Source organism: Pipistrellus hanaki, assembly GCF_964339955.1.
Source record: "Pipistrellus hanaki genome assembly, chromosome: 17".
Taxonomy (NCBI): domain Eukaryota; kingdom Metazoa; phylum Chordata; class Mammalia; order Chiroptera; family Vespertilionidae; genus Pipistrellus; species Pipistrellus hanaki.
Window position 1 is genome coordinate 21,644,022 of NC_140519.1, and position 15,540 is coordinate 21,659,561.

At 42.6% G+C, this 15,540-nt stretch overlaps 2 protein-coding genes across 13 annotated transcripts in view; one reads left to right on the forward strand and one right to left on the reverse strand.

Moving 5' to 3' along the window:
- The window catches only part of ASPH (aspartate beta-hydroxylase), a 156,222-nt gene extending 148,973 nt beyond the window's left edge, over nucleotides 1-7,249 (forward strand). For all 12 annotated transcript variants that reach the window (XM_084865086.1, XM_084865079.1, XM_084865090.1 and 9 more), the window contains 4 exons: nucleotides 784-919; nucleotides 3,649-3,740; nucleotides 4,103-4,236; nucleotides 5,057-7,249. In XM_084865086.1, coding sequence (XP_084721212.1) covers nucleotides 784-919; nucleotides 3,649-3,740; nucleotides 4,103-4,236; nucleotides 5,057-5,207 — 513 coding nt within the window. In that variant the 3' untranslated portion in view covers nucleotides 5,208-7,249. The remainder of the gene's footprint in view (nucleotides 1-783; nucleotides 920-3,648; nucleotides 3,741-4,102; nucleotides 4,237-5,056) is intronic.
- Nucleotides 6,470-15,540, reverse strand: part of CLVS1 (clavesin 1) — a 126,327-nt gene continuing 117,256 nt past the window's right edge. The window contains exon 6 of the mRNA XM_084865094.1: nucleotides 6,470-8,862. Coding sequence (XP_084721220.1) covers nucleotides 8,775-8,862 — 88 coding nt within the window. The 3' untranslated portion in view covers nucleotides 6,470-8,774. The remainder of the gene's footprint in view (nucleotides 8,863-15,540) is intronic.

Genomic DNA, 15,540 nt, shown 5'->3' on the forward strand with positions numbered 1-15,540 from the left:
GTATGGAGGTTCCTCAGAATATTAAAAATAGAACTGCAGTGTGACCCAGCAATCCCATCCAAAGTTAATGGAATAGCGAAGAGATATGTTTCCCTGTTCACTGCAGCATTATTCACAATAACCAAGGTATGGAAACAACTTCAACCAACGGGTGGAGGAGGATGGTGTGAGCCTCCCTGGCCAATGTGGCTCAGTTGGTGGGGCGTCGTGTTGTACACAGAAAGGTTTTCTGTTCAATGTTGGGGCACATGCCCATGTTTAGGGCTGAATCTCCAGTAGGGGGCGATAGATATCGATATTCTGCTTTCACTACTCTCTCTCTCTCTCTCTCTCTCTCTCTCTCTCTCTCTCTCTCTCTCTCTCTCCACACACACACACACACACACACACTCTTTTTCCTTTCTCTCTACAAATCAATTTAGCCTGGTCGATCAGTGTGGCTCAGTGACTGAGTGTTGACCTATGAACTAGGAGACCATGGTTCAATCCCCAGTTAAGGCACATGCCCAGGTTGTGAGCTCCATCCCCAGTGTGGGCATGTAGGAGGTAGCCGATCAATGATTCTTATCACTGATGTTTCTTTCTCCCTCTCCCTTCCTCTATGAAATCAATGAAAAAAAAGTATTTTTTAAAAATGTCAACTTTAAAAAGGAAGAATTAAAAGATGGAGTGAGAAAATGTTCACTGCTTGATTAACCAGATAAACGAAAAGCCAGGAGTCATTTTGATAGGTGTTCCACCTGGCCTCTTTTCAGTTCACTAACCCCAGAATCTCCTCTCTAGTCCTTAGAGAGAAACTGGAAGTTGATCCGTGACGAAGGTCTTGCAGTGATGGATAAAGCCAAAGGCCTCTTCCTGCCTGAGGATGAAAACCTGAGGGAGAAGGGAGACTGGAGCCAGTTTACACTATGGCAACAAGGTGAGCCCCCGGCTTCCAGATTCCGCAGCTCAGAAGTGGACACTAGTCTGGTGACACTTCCCAGGGTCAGGATTCCCCAATTTACAGGAAACTGTCCAAGAAAACCTAGCTTATCAAATTCCATCCAGTTTTCTAAAACTACATGTGAACATTTATTTGTGTGTGTGTGCATGCCTGTGTATACTCCTGTGTGTATTTGGATAAATATAAATATAAGCCTGGTGCACAAAATTCGTGTACTGGGGACGAGTGGTCCCTCAGCCTGGATTGTACCCCGTCACAGTCCAGGAACACTCACAGGATGTCCGACTGATGGCTTAGGCCCACTCCCTATGCCATTGGTTGGACATACTTAGTGCTGCCGCGGAGGTGGGAAAGGCTCCCACCACTCTGCTGCTGCACTAGCCAGCCATGAGCGTGGTTTCTGGCTGAGTAGCACTCCCCCAGTGGGAGCACACTGACCAACAGAGGACAGCTCCTGCATTGAGAATCTGCCCCCTGGTGGTCAATGCATGTCATAGTGACCAGTCATCCTGCTGTTCGGTCAATTTGCATATTAGCCTTTTATTATATAGGATAGTATTTTGAGTCCCTAATCTTTTCTGTTAAATGATAAGCTACAGAGAATACCTCGACTGTGTAGGCGTATCTGCAGAGTCCACCGTGTGCTCCTCAATGCCTTGGAGGGGAGCTTCCCTGAGCCTCTTTGCTCCTGTCAAATGGAGATAGTGTTGCTTGCCAAAATGATATCCCAGGGGTAAGAGTTGGTAGAGATGAGGACATACTGGAGTGGCAGGACTGTAATAACTGGTCCCTGAGCTCTTCAAGACTAGGAAGTGATTTACATTCAACCTCAGATTTCCCTGAGCTGAATTCAGGCGAAGGCATGCAGACAGAGCTCCGGTATGTATGTGCTCATTGAATTAACACAGTGGTTGGCAAACTCAATAGTCAGCAGAGCCAAATATCAACAGTATGACTATTGAAATTTCTTTTTTAAATTTAAACTTCTTCTAACGCCACTTCTTCAAAATAGACTCGCCCAGGCCATGGTATTTTGTAGAAGAGCCACACTAAAGGGGCTGAAGATCCGCATGTGGCTCGCAAGCACAGTTTGCTGACCACTGAATTAATATATCAATCTATCCTTAAAATGAGGAGCATGGAATTTTATCTTTAAGTCTCTCTCCACTTCCTTTGAAAATTCAAGATAAACTCGGTTAACAAGAGTGTACAAAGTAAATCCATTTTGAAGACTAAATAGCACCGCATAATGTCAACACAGGAATTGAATCTGAGAGGAGGATAAGCAGTTAGTGTACGTTAAAGGACTAACAACCACAGTCGTTTATCTGTTATGTTTTCCAAATGCTTTACATGAAAGAGAAAGAACTACTTAAGTGATATTTTCAAGGAAATACCCATGATTTCAAGAGATCACATGATTTCAAGTGACTGCCAGTTTTTTGCCAGCATGATTTTTTTTAATGCAGCAAATGATGCTGTGCATTCCTGAGCACATCTTCCCTAAGAAACAGCGATTTTGTAGATGTGAAGAAATTTGCATAGCCTAGGATGCTTAAGACCATGTCCCAAATTCTGTGTCTCTTCACACAGTGATGCCTAGAAAACATCATCTCTCAAAGACTTCCTCCCACCTTCATGTAAATCTTGCTTTTAGCCATATATTAAGGATGATCTATACCAGTGGTCAGCAAACTCATTAGTCAACAGAGCCAAATATCAGCACTACAATGATTAAAAAATTTGGCTCTCAAAAGAAATTTCAAACTTTTTCTAATGCCACTTCAAAATAGACTTGCCCAGGCCATGGTATTTTGTGGAAGAGCCAGAGAGCCACATGTGGCTCAAGAATCGCAGTTTGCCAACCACGGATCTATACAATGAAAAATGCATTAAATTCCAATGAAAAATATTGTGTAGGTAACTCTTTAGTATAATCCTGGAAATGCATTTTTAGGTGAGAAATATAAGCTTTTTTGGGGAGGTGGGGGCTGGTATATCACTGTGGCTGCTGTAACAAATTACCACAAACTTAGTGCCTTAAAATAACATGACTTGTTAGAGTTCTGGAGGTCAGAAGTCTGCAGTGGGTCTCACTGGACGAGCACAGAAGTGTCATCAGGCTGCTTTCCTTCCGGAGGCTCCGGTTTAGTCTGCCCACGGTCCTTGGCTGGTAGCCCTTTCCATAGTCAGAATCAGCAATGGCCCGTCAAGTCTTTCTCATTCAATATCATTCAAACCTTGCCTCTTCTGCCTCTCTCTTCCACATTTAAGAACCCTAGGATTCCATTGAGCACATCTAATTAATCCAGGATAATCTCTGTATTTTAAGATGCACTGATTAGAAATCTCAGTGCCCTCTGTAACCTTTATTTCCCCTCTCCATTAATATAGCATATCATAGGTTTCTGGGCTTGATGTTGATATCCACTATTCTGCCTGCCTTGAGGAATAGGGAGTTGGGGGGGGGGGGGAAGAGATAATTATTAGGCATCCTTAGTCAAATAGTTCAGCAGTGAGGGGAGAATTCTAGTCCTTGCTCTGCAAGTCAGTATCTAGTGGAGCAAGACACGGTCTCCCTGTGAGTATGCAGCCTTCTCATCCCCACAGTGAGCATGACAATATGGATCACATGTGGTCCAAGCAGGATGAGTCAGAGCTGCACTGTGGTTTGTTCCTAACAATGCTTTTATCATTTATTCTAGGAAGAAAAAATGAAAACGCCTGTAAAGGAGCTCCTAAAACCTGTTCTTTACTGGATAAATTCCCTGAGACAACAGGATGCAGGAGAGGACAGGTACCAAGAGTGTTTTCAGTGCTGGGAAGAGCACAATTGCTCATTGGCCATAAGGGAATGTGGATGATTACAAAGAAGTGTTTATGTCCCTTGGCCCAACGAATGCCTCTTTTTAATGAACCAATTTCATGTGGTTGGTGTCAGAATTGAGGGTGAAAATGTTCAGTGTGTATATATAGCTTTGTGCCAAAAGGGAGCACTTATTTTTAAGTCCTTCACAAAGAAATGAGAGGAGAATATTAATTCTAAGTCTCACAAAGGCTCTAATCCAAATTGACAGTAATGTTGTACTGTCACTTTAGTTTAGCAATTCCCCCACAGCTTGATAACTGGAAGAACGGTGTGTTATGTTTTCTGCACAGATCAAATATTCCATCATGCACCCTGGAACTCACGTGTGGCCGCACACGGGGCCCACGAACTGCAGGCTCCGGATGCACCTGGGCTTGGTGATTCCCAAGGAAGGCTGCAAGATCCGGTGTGCCAACGAGACCAAGTACGTTTGCTCCCACCATTTTCTCTCTTACTCGTCACCTCTGAGGATGGGTGTTTGTGATGACAAAGCCATGTTCGGTTGGATACTTTTTCCTTTGTGAACATGTAGACTAGGGGTGGGTGATGTTAAATCCAGACCCTTTCATCTCTGTCCCTTCTTTGGTCTGGAGGCACTTAGGTACTCCCAGTTCCAGGGCCGCATTCTGCAGTGATGTCTCCCCAGAGCACATGCATCTGGTTGATGAGCCTTCTTGCTTCTCTTTCTAGATCAAGCATGTCAAACTCAAAGACTAACACCGGCCATATAAACGAAGTATTGGCCTGTGGGCCGTGAGTTTGACATATTAGTTCTAGACACAGACTTGCACTCAGCATCAGCTGGCTTGTACTGAGCCCCACACATGTTACACATTGTGTGTGTATTGCTTTACCGTGGAATTATTCAATGGTAGCGACCCCCTTCCTGAAGACACCCCCCCCCCCATGATATTTATGTATTGTTCTGGAGGAGTCAGCGTGGTGTCACGGAAGCTGGCTGTCTTCAGACCTAGCCCTGCCACCTAATTCTATGTAACCTTGGCCTGTTACTGAATTCCCTCGAGCCTCGGCCTTCTTGCTTATAACATTGGCATTAACACTAGCTGCTTTGCAGGACTGTTGTATGGAGCAAGTGAAATAACGCCCACTGGCACTTAGCCCAGGTCCTAGCAGGAGCAGGGAGGTGAATGTAGGGCCCCTTCTCCCCCATGCCTGCCCACAACATACACACACACCGGTCCTCCAGAGTCCGAATCACAAGCCTCCGCGTTTCTGTGTTCCAGGACCTGGGAAGAAGGCAAGGTGCTCATCTTCGATGACTCCTTTGAGCACGAGGTGTGGCAGGACGCCGCGTCTTTCCGGCTGATATTCATCGTGGATGTGTGGCACCCGGAGCTGACACCCCAGCAGAGGCGCAGCCTGCCTGCGATTTAGTGTGCCGTGCGGGTTTGGGACACACTGGAGAAGGGGCTGTCTTTCGGGCTCTGTCGGCTCGGGTGTGGGGAGAGAAATTCGAGCACCAACGCCCTTTTAATTTCCTTGATTTGCAGCCTAAAGATTTCTAAACCCCTTCCTAGGGTTAGAAGACGTGAAAGGGAATACTTGCCCCACTGCAGCTCACTTAGGAAAGACCCTGCTGTATATCATTCCGGGACAGCTCTGGTCTGATGCCCGTGTTTCAGGTAAATTCCATAATAGCGTCTACCTTGCCAGCCAAAGATATTTTCTCCATTTAGAATAGGCTGCATCAGTGTGTAGTGAGAATACATGTAGAGACTGTGAATGAGTTGCTTTAGCTTGTAATGTTCCTATGCAATATATTTTTCTAGGGTAGATAGATGATTTTTGTCATCATATACCACTACTTTTTTGTTGGTTTTAAATGACAAGCTGTGTAAATGCTTCATTTCTAGCAGTTTCATGATAACTTTCCTGGTGAACTCAGACTTCCCTCTTTTATTTTTCGGCAAAGACACTCATGAAGGAAGCAATTTCTTAATACGAAGGAAAACAATGTAATTATGCCAGCATATGTGAACTGTACAGCTCCCTGCCCACTGGGTCTGCTTTTTTTTTAATTTTATCTTCAAGAGCTGGTGTCTATATTTCTCTCTCCTCACCATGCAAATGGTAGAGATATTGTCAAAATGGCATCTCTTTCTAAAAGGAAGCTTTTACACCAAAAAGGGACATAGAATCATTTTCTTTTGCATTATGCAAATGCCTCATGTACTTTTTAATGCTTGAAAAAAAAATAACGAAAAAATTGTTCAAGTGAAAATTTTCTCTCGGGATCAGGTAGATAGGTGGCTGCTAGGACCTCTGGCTGTCCATGACAGGAATCCAGAGTGTCTTTGCCTATTGTAGATCCATGCGAGTGACAGAATCCTTGAGAGGATTCCCATCACAGTTTTGCAAAACTAGGAAGGACGGCAGAGTGGGAGGCAGGAATGCCAGGCTCTCGGAGGTCAAGATCGCTTTCCTCTTTGAAAGAGTTTGGAAGCCTCTTCCAGCTGCCTGGCTTGAGCAACTCTTGCCATCTGAGCATCATTTTGAAAGAGCAATTATTATTCATAGCTTAGTCTTACTATTGAACACTGCATAGACATAGCTATTGAAAAATGGCCTTGCCTACTCATCCCAAAGATGACCATGTCATTAATTGGGTCGATTATGAATGCATTAATTTTTTTAAAAATTAAAGCACAGTAGAAATGTTAGCTATAAGAATGTAATAATATGAATGCACTGAACTTTAAGCCAATATGAACAAAAAAAAAATGCTGGCAAAATTACACAGAGGTTACCAAATATCACTCACAGGTAAAAAACATGTGTGCCTTCTTTTCTAGCTCAGGACAAAGGAGGATGTTTTTGTGTGCCATTTAAAAAAAAAACAGTTCTTTAAAATGGAAATGAACCTTTTTTGTTGTTCAAGCACATTATCTTCCAGGAGAAGAGTTTGCAAAATACTTGTGTTCCCTTCTGTTTTGCCAATGTTCAGAAAACTCACTAAAATGGGTGGGGGTGGGGGTATCAAATTAATTACCAAAGTAAACTCTTGAAAAAGAAAAAAGGTATTTGTGTCCTTCAGTATTTATTGAACAGAGGAAATGACTGACAAAGGACAATACAATGCTCATGTGGTAACATTCATGTCACTTACAGAATTTGGTTCTTGTATGTATATTGCATACACAAAGAAATTCAAAGTATAAGTTGTCATTGAACCATCTTCTTACATTCATGTAACGAAGTCATGGGATAGAGTGAAAACTAGCTCTCAACTTGCAATTATAACATGGTATTTAAAATTAGGTCACTACAGGATTCTAAAGATTGCCAATCAAAAAGCCAGAATTGTTTTTACTGTTGCAAAGGGTTGGCAAGAATTGACTCCATTATCATTTTAAGTACTTGGATTCCACAACTGCCTTACCTTTAAAACCCAGGTAATAAAATGGATTTTTTAATTCTTCATATTTCTTCCCTATGTCATGGTGTATAAGAAAAGTGTCATTGCATTGGTAGAATTACTTCAATATTTTGTTATTTGAAATGTCTACACACAAAAATTAATATTTTGGTATTAATAAAACCAAAATAATTGGTTTTATTAATACTGCAATGCAATTGAGAAATATTTAATCCTATTTCAATTTTATTTCAAGGGTGAATACAAAAATTACTTGTTAATATTTCTGTTAATTATTATCTACCAGTAGAAAAAAATTAGTAATAGTGATCGAGGGTGATTTGTGGCCAGATGAATCACCTCTTCCCTTCGAATTTTTTAGCTAACAAGTTAACCCTCCCAAATTCTTAAAATGTGAAATCATATTTTGCTGCCCATTAACTGAAATATTTTTATTTAGCATTGAGCACCCACAGGTTATACTAATGAATGCCATGTCATGCAGATGGCTGAAATATTGGAAAACATACAGCTGATTTTGGGGGGGAAATGGCACAGGTAAAATTAAGGATATCATAGGACATGATATCCTTATCTAATTTCCTTTGAATGGATAGTTGGGGGCTCCATTTCCAAGGAGAATAGACAAATACAATGATCTTTGGCATTTCATCCTGCATTCCTAGTTTTCTCTAATTTTCAGTACTTGCCTATTCAGCCATCCTTGAGGGTCTTCCTCCAGCAACAGCCAGGCCTTTTCGCCACACCTTTCACTGGTTGCGAGGGGGAGGAGGGGGTTACATGCTTTAGTGACACTTTCCTTTGCTGTAGTGACCCAAGTGAGGCAACTTGAATGGGTTTATAAATCACTGACATGTTTTCAATGGGACCCCACCTCCCCATCTGCAGAGACACATTGCCTGTAAGATGAAATAATTGTATTTCACATTGTGTGCCTTCTTTTAATGTCAGCTCTTGATGATCAGCTGGTAGCCTGACAAAAGAAGTGATGTCAAAATCATTTTTGCAGGATATGAAAATAAGCAGCCTCTGAACATAGCCAGGCCTCGGAGAACTTGCTCTTAGGCTGAGCAACTTGATGCTGGTGATGAGGTCAAAGAAAATAATTCAGTAAGAATGGAAATTACTGGTGATACCATTGTCTCGGGGCTCTGCGCTACATTAAACTGGACAGTTGTGATGCATCTACTCGGAAATGCACTTAAATTGCAAAAACGGGAGAAGGTCTCTGGGCAATGCCTCAGAAAAATCCTTGATCTAATGCAGTGAGTGCATCAAACTTAGTAATTCATTCAATCCCCTCCATGTGGGGGAGGAGAATCTTGATTACATAACTGCCTTGCTTTGTCCTCTACCCAGTGCCCTCATTGAAAAAGGAAAAAAAAAAAAGCATCTCTCAAGTCTTGTGTTCAACTTTGGCTGCTCCGACCAAGGGCTGGTGACAGGAGTAGAGAGAGAGCCTTATGTCAAGCCGTACCTGTCTGGGGTCAGTTGCGCATGTGCTTCCTAGGTGGCTGATACCCCCGACGGCTGACGATATGCGGGAACATGGAGTGACTCGGGGTTCAATCCAGAGCCAGGAGTGGCTGAGTGTTCTCATTCTCTCCCTTCTCCTCATGTTTCAGGGTCCCAGCTTCTACCACAGACTGAGATCTAATAATATGGGAAGGAAGGGGAAAAAAGATACATTTACAATTCATGACGACAACATTTTGGAACGTTAGAGGGCATTCAGATTTTATATTCCCCTTATTAAGATACGTATCTCCCTCCCCTGCTTTTGTAGCTCTGTTTTCTTTGCTTCGGGGTCTTTTATACCACATTTTTTTATGGGGAGAGGCATCTTGGAATCTTCTTTGCAGTACACTCATCTTTTTATATTTGCTTCTGTGTATTATAGAACTGCTTTGCCTCTCAGTCTTTGTGGGATGGCCTTTTGTAGAAAGTGTCTTGAGGGGTCCAGTGGTGTAGTCTCTTTGTTCACCTGAGTGGATGTTCTTGGAATGCCTATTGTGTGTGTTGTTTGGGTTCTTCTGTTGTGAGACTTCATTGTGTGTGTTTTTAAAATACATTTTTGATTTTAGAGAGGGAAATACATTGATTTTTGTTGTTCACTTATGCCTTCATTAGTTGATTCTTGTATGTGCCTGACCAGGGATCGAGACTTCACTGTTGATGTCCTGTGTGTGGGAAGGATCTCCCCTCCAACTTGCTGCCAGTGAGGTTCAACCCCAATGTCATTGTGCCAGGGGTCCGGTGGTCGGGGACTCCTTAGCCCAGAGTGGGTCTGTCTTAAGTCTCACACCTTTATTGAACCTGTTCTGAGTTGTACTTCCTTCCAGCACGGAGCTGGTCCCACAGGTAGCAGCTGCAGGCTTTTGGTGGTGTCTTGTTGGCTTTTGCTTCACTGCACAGTCCAGGATGGGGACCCAAACTGCTGTTTCTGACCAACTAGACCTGGCAAAGACTCCAGACTGACTGGATTCAGCCTGGAGTAGCCTCAAGCAGTTGTCTGCAGGTGGGATGAGAGGTTTTCCACCAGGGTGGGACAGCTGCTTCTGCTTGGAGGCTAGTTGTTATTCTCAGTCTCTTAATGGGCATCAGAAACTCCACAGGGTGGGGGCAAGGGATTTTCCAAGAGGGTGGGTGAACTGTCATCCCCAAGGCAAAAACAGCAGAATAGCAAAAGTTTGCCTGAGAAAGATGACCTCTGCAGCACGAGGGAATGATTCAGCACAGAAAACCACGGTGTCTGCCTAATGAGCTCTAATCCCAGACCCCCAACCCTGACTTACATTTATATAGTTCACTCTGCCCTCCCTCTGCTGGAGCCCAAGGCTCACAATGTTGTGTGTTGGCCTTTTCAGAAGGTGTCTGCATTTCCAGCCATTTCTCCGGGGCAGACAGCAAACCTGTTTTTCACAGCCAGATGTTATGTGGACACCTTTCTCTGCTGGTGGCCCAGTTTGGATCATACACATGATCAAGTGGGATTTATTCCAGGAATGTGAGGCTAGTACAATATTCACAAATCAATAAATGTGATATATCACATGAACAAATTGAAAGATTAAAACCACATGATCATATCAATAGATGCAGAAAAAGCATTTGATGAAATCCAGCACCCTATTTTGATAAAAATTCTCAGTAAAGTGAAATAGAGGGACCATACCTCAACATAATAAAGGCCATATACGACAAACCGATAGCCAATATACAATGAGTAAAAACAAAGCATTTCCTTATGAACAGGAACAAGAAAAACGAGGATGTCCGCTTTCACCACTCTTTTTCAATATAGTACTGGAAGTCCTAGCCACAGCAATCAGACAAGAAGAGATAAAAGACATCCAAATTGGAAAGAAGGAAGTAAAACTGCCATTATTCGCAGATGACATATTGTACATAGAAAACCCCAAAGACTACCAGGAAATTACTTAATAAATGAATTTGGCTAGGTAGTAGGATACAAAAATCAACATCCAGAAATCTATGGCATTTTTATGCACCAATAATTAACTCTCCTAAAAAGCAATTTCATGTATCATTGCAACAACAACAAATAAACAACCTAGGAATAACTTAATGAAGGGGGTATAAAAGACCTATACTTGGAATACTATAGAACAGGGGTCTTCAAACTACGGCCCGCGGGCCACATGCGGCCCGCAGAGGAGTCTGATCCGGCCCGCCAGGTTTTTTGGGCAGTGAGCGCAGCCGAGGTGTTACAGTAGGAATTAGTAGTTCATATAGTCCGGCCCTCCAGCTCTCTGAGGGACCGTGATCTGGCCCCCACTTTAAAAAGTTTGAGGACCCCTGCTATAGAACATTGAAAAAAGAACTAGAAGATACAAATGGAAGCATAAACAATGTTCATGGATTGGAAGAATTAACATTAAAATGTCTATACTACCCAAAGCAATCTACAGATTCAATGCAATATCTATTAAAATGCCAATGGTATTTTGGAACAAATACTCCAAAAATTTATATGGAACCATAAAAGACCCCAAATAGCTGCAGCAATCTTGAGAAAGGAGAACAGAGTAGGAGGGATCACAGTACCAGATATCAAACTACACTACAAAGCATTATAATCAAAAGCATGATAACCAAAACAACCTGGTACTGGCACAAGAACAGGCATATAGACCAATGGACCAGTACAGAGACCTCAAAAATCAACCCAAGCCATTACACTCAATACTTGACAAAGGAGGCAAAAACAATAATGGAGTAAAGACAGCCTCTTCAACAAATGGTGCTGGGAAAACTGGACAGACATGCAAAAAGATGAAACTAGAGCACTCATATACATCAAACAATAAATTTAAGGTGGATAAAAGATTCATAATTTTTATGGTTTCATGTGTTACATTTAAGAAAACCTAGGCAATGAAATCTCAGACATTTCTTGTAGCAATATGTTTACAGATACATCTCCTAGGGCCATGGTTGGCAAACTGTGGCTCACAAGCCATATGCGGCTCTTCCACAAAATGCCATCTCCTGGGCAAGTCTATTTTGAAGAAGTGGCATTAGAAGTTTAAAATTTATTTTGAGAGCCAAATTTTTTAATCATTGTACTGTTGATACTTAGCTCTGTTGACTAATGAGTTTGCCGACCACTGTCCTAGGGCAAAAGAAACTAAGAAAATAAACAAATGGGATTACATCAAAATGAAAAGCTTCTACACAGCAAAAGAAACCATCAGATTGAAAAGGGAACCCACTGAATAGGAGAACATACTTGCCAATGATACATCTAAATATATAAAGCACTCATACAACTCAACAGCAAAAAGACAATGCAATTAAAAAATGAAGAGATCTGAATAGACATTTCTCCAAAGAGAACATACAAATGGCCAAGAGACACATGAAAAAAAATGCTCAAAGTCACTAATCGTCAGAAATACAAATTAAAACCACAATGAGATATTACCTCACACCTGTCAGAATGGGATCATCAAAAAATCCAGTATTGGAGAGGATGAGGAAAAAAGGGAGCACTAGTTTGCTGTTGGTGGGAATGCAGACTGTGCAGCCACTCGGGAAAACAGTATGGAGTTTTCTAAAAATTAAAAATGGAACTTCCATTTGATCCAGTGATCCCACTTCTGAGAATATATCCTAAAAACCCCAAAACCCCAAACAATATATGCACCCCTATGTTCATAGCAGCGTTATTTACAAAGGTTGGGAAACAGCCCACGTGCCCCTCAGTAGATGAATGGATAAAGATGCTGTGGGACATTTGCACTATGGAATACTACACAGCTGTTAAAAATATGGATCTTTTGCCCTTTGGGACAGCATAGATGGTTCTGGAAAATATTATGCCAAGTGAAATAAGCCAAACTGAGAAAGACAAATGTCACAGGATCTCACTAGTATTTGTGGAATCTAATGAACAAAATGGATTGACCAACTCCCTGAAGCAGGGAGTCGTAGAACAGACTGAAATACCTTGATATGCGGTTGGGGGGACGAGAACAGATAAACCAAAGAACTTATATGCATAGCCTATGGTCAAGGGTAATAGGGTAGTGAAGACCTGGGGGTGGGTAGGGCCTGGGAAGAAGAGGGGAAAATGGGAGATGCTTGTAATACTATCAACAATAAAAACTACATTTAAAAAAAATGGTTGAACTAGATTGTTCAAACAAGCAAAAGTTTACAAATTATGTGCCTGAGTTGCCCAAAACCTCTACCTTCCAAAGGTCTCAAAATGGTCTCTTACCTTCCTCCTCTAAACCCTTGGGGTGTCCTGCCCTGCCTGGTAAAAGTGTCTCTGAGGCTTTGGGCCACGCCATATGGTATGCTGACAGTGTGATTTATACTGAGTGCCTGGGCCTTGGGTCATACTCTATCAGTTTGACCTCTTGGAATGGAGAGGAGAAGGCACTGAAGACCAAGTAGTTAAGGTCCATCTCACACACGCACGGTATGCCTATGTGACGGACCTCTCCTCTGCCCCCTATACAAGCCCTGGGCACCAAGACATTGGTAAGTTTCTGTGGCCGGTTACACGTTGTCACACATCATCACCGAGAAGATTAAGCTCTGTGTGACGGCACTGGAAGGACAGCTGGAAGTGTGCAACTGGTTCAATGCAGCTAGACTCCACCCAAAGCACCTTTTTCCTTTGCCTATTTTAGTCCGTATTCTTTTGCTGGAACAAACCATAACTGTGAGTATAACAGCTCTTCTGGGTCCTGTGAGTCCTGGCAAATCATTAACCCTGAGGGTGGCCTAAAAGATCCCAAACACAAGCTATAACAACACTAACATTTGTGTGTATGCGCCTGGCATTACTGTACATTCTTCACATGTATTAACTTATTTTCATGCCCTTAAGAAGTGGTACTATTGTCTCCATGTTGGGGAAAAAACTAAGGAACAACAACAAAAAATCAGGTAGCATAGGAAAAGCAGCAAAAATAGTGAGGATCAAGGACAGTCGGTTTATCACCATCATACCACTCCAGGGTATATCTAAGCCTGCAAAGCTATTTAACTGAAAGGTATAATATTCTTATCTCCATTCAGGATATGCATGTGCTGTAGAAAGCATAAAATAGAAAGCAAATCCATACAATTGTCCTAAAACAATGGGTTTTTTGGGGGAGGAGAGTGATGTAAGAGATCATCCAAAGGACTTGTATGCATACATATAAGCATAACCACATGACCAATGAATACAAGACACAGGGGGCGGGAGGGAGGGCAGGTGACATATGGGGGGGGGCAGATAGGGGAGGTTGGGGGGGAGATCAAGGGGATAAAAAGGAGACGTGTACTACTATTTGTAATGCTTCAAACAATAAAAATAAATAAATAATAAAATAAAAACGAGTTTCTACTCTAAAAAACAATCCAGTTAAACAGTCTATACTTTAAGTATGAAGCCCAACCTTTGGAAATAAAATGGGTTCATGTTTTCCTGGGACAGGGAAGAGGAAGCCACGGGTAGCGGTATATATTTTCTGTGCATTTCTCTCTGCTATAAAGCTCTGATGTGGGTGGGAGTTGGGGAGGGTGTTAATAGACATATAAGGAGCAGAAAAGCCAAACATCCAGAGGACATTAAAACATACCCAAACAAGCATAAAGAAAACCAGAGCACAGCTGCCTACTCTGGGTTACTCCCTCCAGCACCGCGGACAGCTGCCTAGCTCCTTTCCCCACAGGCCCAGGTGAAAGTGAGATTGATGGCCATTCCACTTTAGAGACTTTACACTGTTTTTTCTCTTCTTTCGTGCTAGGTGGCTTTATTTTACAACATGGCAAGTGAATCACAGCCACAGGGTTAAGAGGGACTTTTATCTAGATTAACTTAACAGAAACTATCCACGAAGGGGTCTTGCAGCCTTTTAATATATCCAAGGTGAGAAACACACTCCTCCAGCTCCTAGGGACAACTCTGCTAGAAGATTCTTCCTTACATTGAACTTGCCAGTAGACAGACAGACATGAGCAGACCAAGGACAATGGCCAGGTACAGAAGGTCATCAGGATGGAAAGCCCTGGGGGCCTAGCAATGGACAATCAGTTGTAGGGTGGAACCTTGCCCCCAGGGTGGCTTTTCCTCCCCTAGCATAACCCTGGTCATGAATTTTGGACCCCCTGACCTTCCTTCCCTAGAGATAACATCTAGATCTCAGTTGTATTTCAGCTCCAGGCCCTGATAAGCAACAAAACCAGCCACAGCTGATGTCAGGACCAGCTGCATGGAATAATGATCCCCCCTGCCCTGGTGCCAGCCAATCAATCAGTGGAGACCACAACCCTGAATAGACATACCTGGGAAACTACTGAATATTCTATTAAGATCTTTCCCTGGGGCCTCCCCTGAAATCTCTGCCCTTAGAATGGAGGACCCAGTGCACTCTCCTTCCAGGGAGCATGCCTGTCCCTTCCCCTTTCCCCTCTTCTCCTCCCTTCCCAGGCACATTACCACTAACTTCCCCACTCCCAAGCTCCAAGGGCCCTTCCCCTACCTCCATAACTTGTTTCCTAAGCCCATTTCTTCTAGGGATTACTTTTTCTACCTCTGTAATTTACCTAATGAATGTTCTCTTACCATTTGGGTCTTGCTCTAAATTATTTCCTAGCAAGAACCCAAGTACTGAGGGTTCTGAATCCAGGTTTGATCTGGGTACATGTATTCTGTCTGGTCCACATAACAGCTCATTATGTATAATATGTACCTAGTGCCCTTCAGCCCTCTCCTCTCCCTCACCAAGACTAACCAGATTCCTCTAGTGCCCAGGTTTCTTCTCTTAAGGCTTTAATTTTTTAAAATTGATTCTTAAAGAGAAAGGG